The sequence below is a fragment of the Chaetura pelagica genome, unplaced genomic scaffold (assembly GCF_000747805.2).
Source record: "Chaetura pelagica isolate M959 unplaced genomic scaffold, ChaPel_1.0 scaffold114, whole genome shotgun sequence".
Taxonomy (NCBI): Eukaryota; Metazoa; Chordata; class Aves; order Apodiformes; family Apodidae; genus Chaetura; species Chaetura pelagica.
This window is the reverse complement of record NW_009952968.1, coordinates 7,516-9,826: the sequence shown is the minus strand read 5'-3', so window position 1 is coordinate 9,826 and position 2,311 is coordinate 7,516. Positions and strand designations below refer to the sequence as shown.

General features: G+C 61.7%; 1 protein-coding gene across 1 annotated transcript in view; it reads left to right on the top strand.

Annotated features, from left to right (window-relative positions):
- The window catches only part of IFRD2 (interferon-related developmental regulator 2), a 4,540-nt gene extending 2,385 nt beyond the window's left edge, over window positions 1–2,155 (top strand). Inside the window, exons 2-9 of the mRNA XM_009995817.1 lie at window positions 7–147; window positions 337–387; window positions 721–890; window positions 1,004–1,109; window positions 1,351–1,488; window positions 1,617–1,745; window positions 1,820–1,915; window positions 2,075–2,155. Coding sequence (XP_009994119.1) covers window positions 7–147; window positions 337–387; window positions 721–890; window positions 1,004–1,109; window positions 1,351–1,488; window positions 1,617–1,745; window positions 1,820–1,915; window positions 2,075–2,155 — 912 coding nt within the window. The remainder of the gene's footprint in view (window positions 1–6; window positions 148–336; window positions 388–720; window positions 891–1,003; window positions 1,110–1,350; window positions 1,489–1,616; window positions 1,746–1,819; window positions 1,916–2,074) is intronic.
- Window positions 2,156–2,311: the final 156 nt, after the last annotated feature.

Genomic DNA, 2,311 nt, shown 5'->3' with positions numbered 1-2,311 from the left:
GGGCAGGCACTGGCGGGCACCGTCCTCACCCTCCTCTGCCTCCAGATGGGCTCTGGGCTGGAGGGGGAAGAGATGTTTCTCAGCCTGAAGCCCCTGCTCATCAGCATCCTGGCAGACAGCACAGCCAGCCCCAGTGCCCGGCAGAGCGTAAGATCTGGCCCCTTTGCTCTTGGGCCTTCGGAGACCCCTGCAGTCACGGGAGGGTGGCAGGACTGGGTGCTGCAGGGAGCAGTGGGGTAAAGCAGAGGCACCCTGTCCCTGCTTCCCCGTGGCTGGGCACTGGCTCTGGCCTGGTGCTGCTGCTTCTGACTGCCTTTTCACCACATCTCTCACCAGTGTGCCACGGCCCTGGGCATGTGTTGCTACATTGCTGCTGCTGACCTCGAGGTAACTGTGCCTGGGTGTCACCTGCACCCCTGCTGGAGGGCACCCCAGGGGCTGCCATGCCACCCACCCTTGGCATACAGTGCCAGGGCAGCTTGGAGCTGAGCAAGGGAAGGGGCACAGGGACATCAGTGACACTTCAGGCAGCTTGGAGCTGAGCTGAGTGTAGAAGCCCACCTCGCAGAGATGCTGTGTCCTGGGTGGAGGAGTCCCTCCTGCCCTGGGGGGCTCCTGGTGCCCCTGGTCAGGGTGGGTCCCTTTTGGTCCCCAGTGCATGGCTTTGCTTTGGTGTCTTCCTGGCAGCTGTGGTCTGACAGGCATGTTTCCTCCCTCCAGGACCTGATTTCATGCCTGTCCTGCTTGGAGGGCATCTTCAGCCCCTCCAGCCTAGACGAGGGGGGTTCGGCACCAGCCCAGCATGGCCCTCTGCACTGCAGTGCACTCCAGTCGTGGTCCCTGCTCCTCACCATCTGCCCCCCCTCACACATCAAGAGCATCTTGGACAAGTGAGTGGGAAGTGAGGGGGTGTTTGGGCTGGTGTGGAGCAGCCAGCTGTGGTTGGGGGCACTTCCAGTGTGATGCCTGGCCCCTCTGACTCCTTTCCTGCCTTCCTCCCCAGTGGCTGGCTGAAGCTGCCCCCTCTGCTCTCCAGCAGCAGCGTTGCACTGCGCATCCTGGCTGGGGAGGCCATCGCACTGATCTTCGAGCTGGCCCAGGACATGGAGGTATGGGGAGCACTGCAGCAACAGGAGGCAGTGGGTGGACAGGGAGCTGCTGGCACTGGGACCCTGCCCATCCCCCAGCTGAGCTGGCACTGACAGAATTAGGATGCACCAGCCTGGTGTCACCAGCAGTGCCCAGGCAGCGGGGCTGGCCCTGGTGATCCCCCAGCCCTGTCCTGGTGATAGCAGTGGCATGCATTGCCCAGAGCTGTGTCTTCTCCAAACTCCCCTGGATTTGTGGCAGGAGGACTTGTGCCACCAAGACACAGAGTTCCTACAAGCCCAGCTCAAGGTCCTGGCTACCGAGAGTAACAAGTACCGAGCCAAGACAGACCGACGGAAGCAGCGATCCATCTTCCGGGACATCCTGCACTTCATCGAGGTACCAGAGACTGGCAGTGCCCTTCCCTGCCAAGCTGTGCATCTCCTGCCCAGCTCCTCTCTCTGCTGAGTACCAGGGGACATGCAGGGCTGGTGCCCAGGTGATCATTGATGCCCCTCTCTGCCCAGAGTGGGGAGTACCAAGAGGAGACCATCCGATTTGGCCTGGAGTGCATGTACCTGGACAGCTGGGCACGCCGGCGGACCTACCAAGCCTTTAAAGAAGTGCTGGGCTCTGGCATCTGCCACCACCTTCGGGTAAGGAGTGGGTGACCATGCTGGATGGTGCCAGGTTGGTGTCAGTGGGTGTTAACAGACCCCTTTTTCTGCAGAACAACGAGCTACTACGGGAGATCTTTGGCCTCGGGCCTCCCTTGGTGCTGGATGCAGCTGCTCTGAAAGCCAGCAAGGTCTCCCGCTTTGAGAAGGTGGGTGCCCCCACCCAGAGCTGTGCCTGCAGTCCCCTCCCACACCACCGTGGGCTTCAGCCAAGTGCCTGCCTGCAGCCATGGAACCCTGAGCATAGTGAGCACAGGGCAGGGGTGAGTAGAGGAGCACCCCCTAACCCATCTCTCCTTCCCTCCCAGCACCTCTACAACTCGGCTGCCTTCAAAGCCCGCACGAAAGCCCGGAACCGGGTGCGGGACAAGCGGGCAGATGTGCTGTGATGGGCAGAGGGGGGCAGAGCCCCCAGCCCACCTGGACTGCAGACCCAGCACTGTGAGGGGCAGGTGACCCCAGCCCTTGGGCTTTTATTCATGTACAGCAGAGTATTTAATGCCTGGAGCTGCCCCACCGGGGGCTGCCCCCTCTTTTTATTTTTT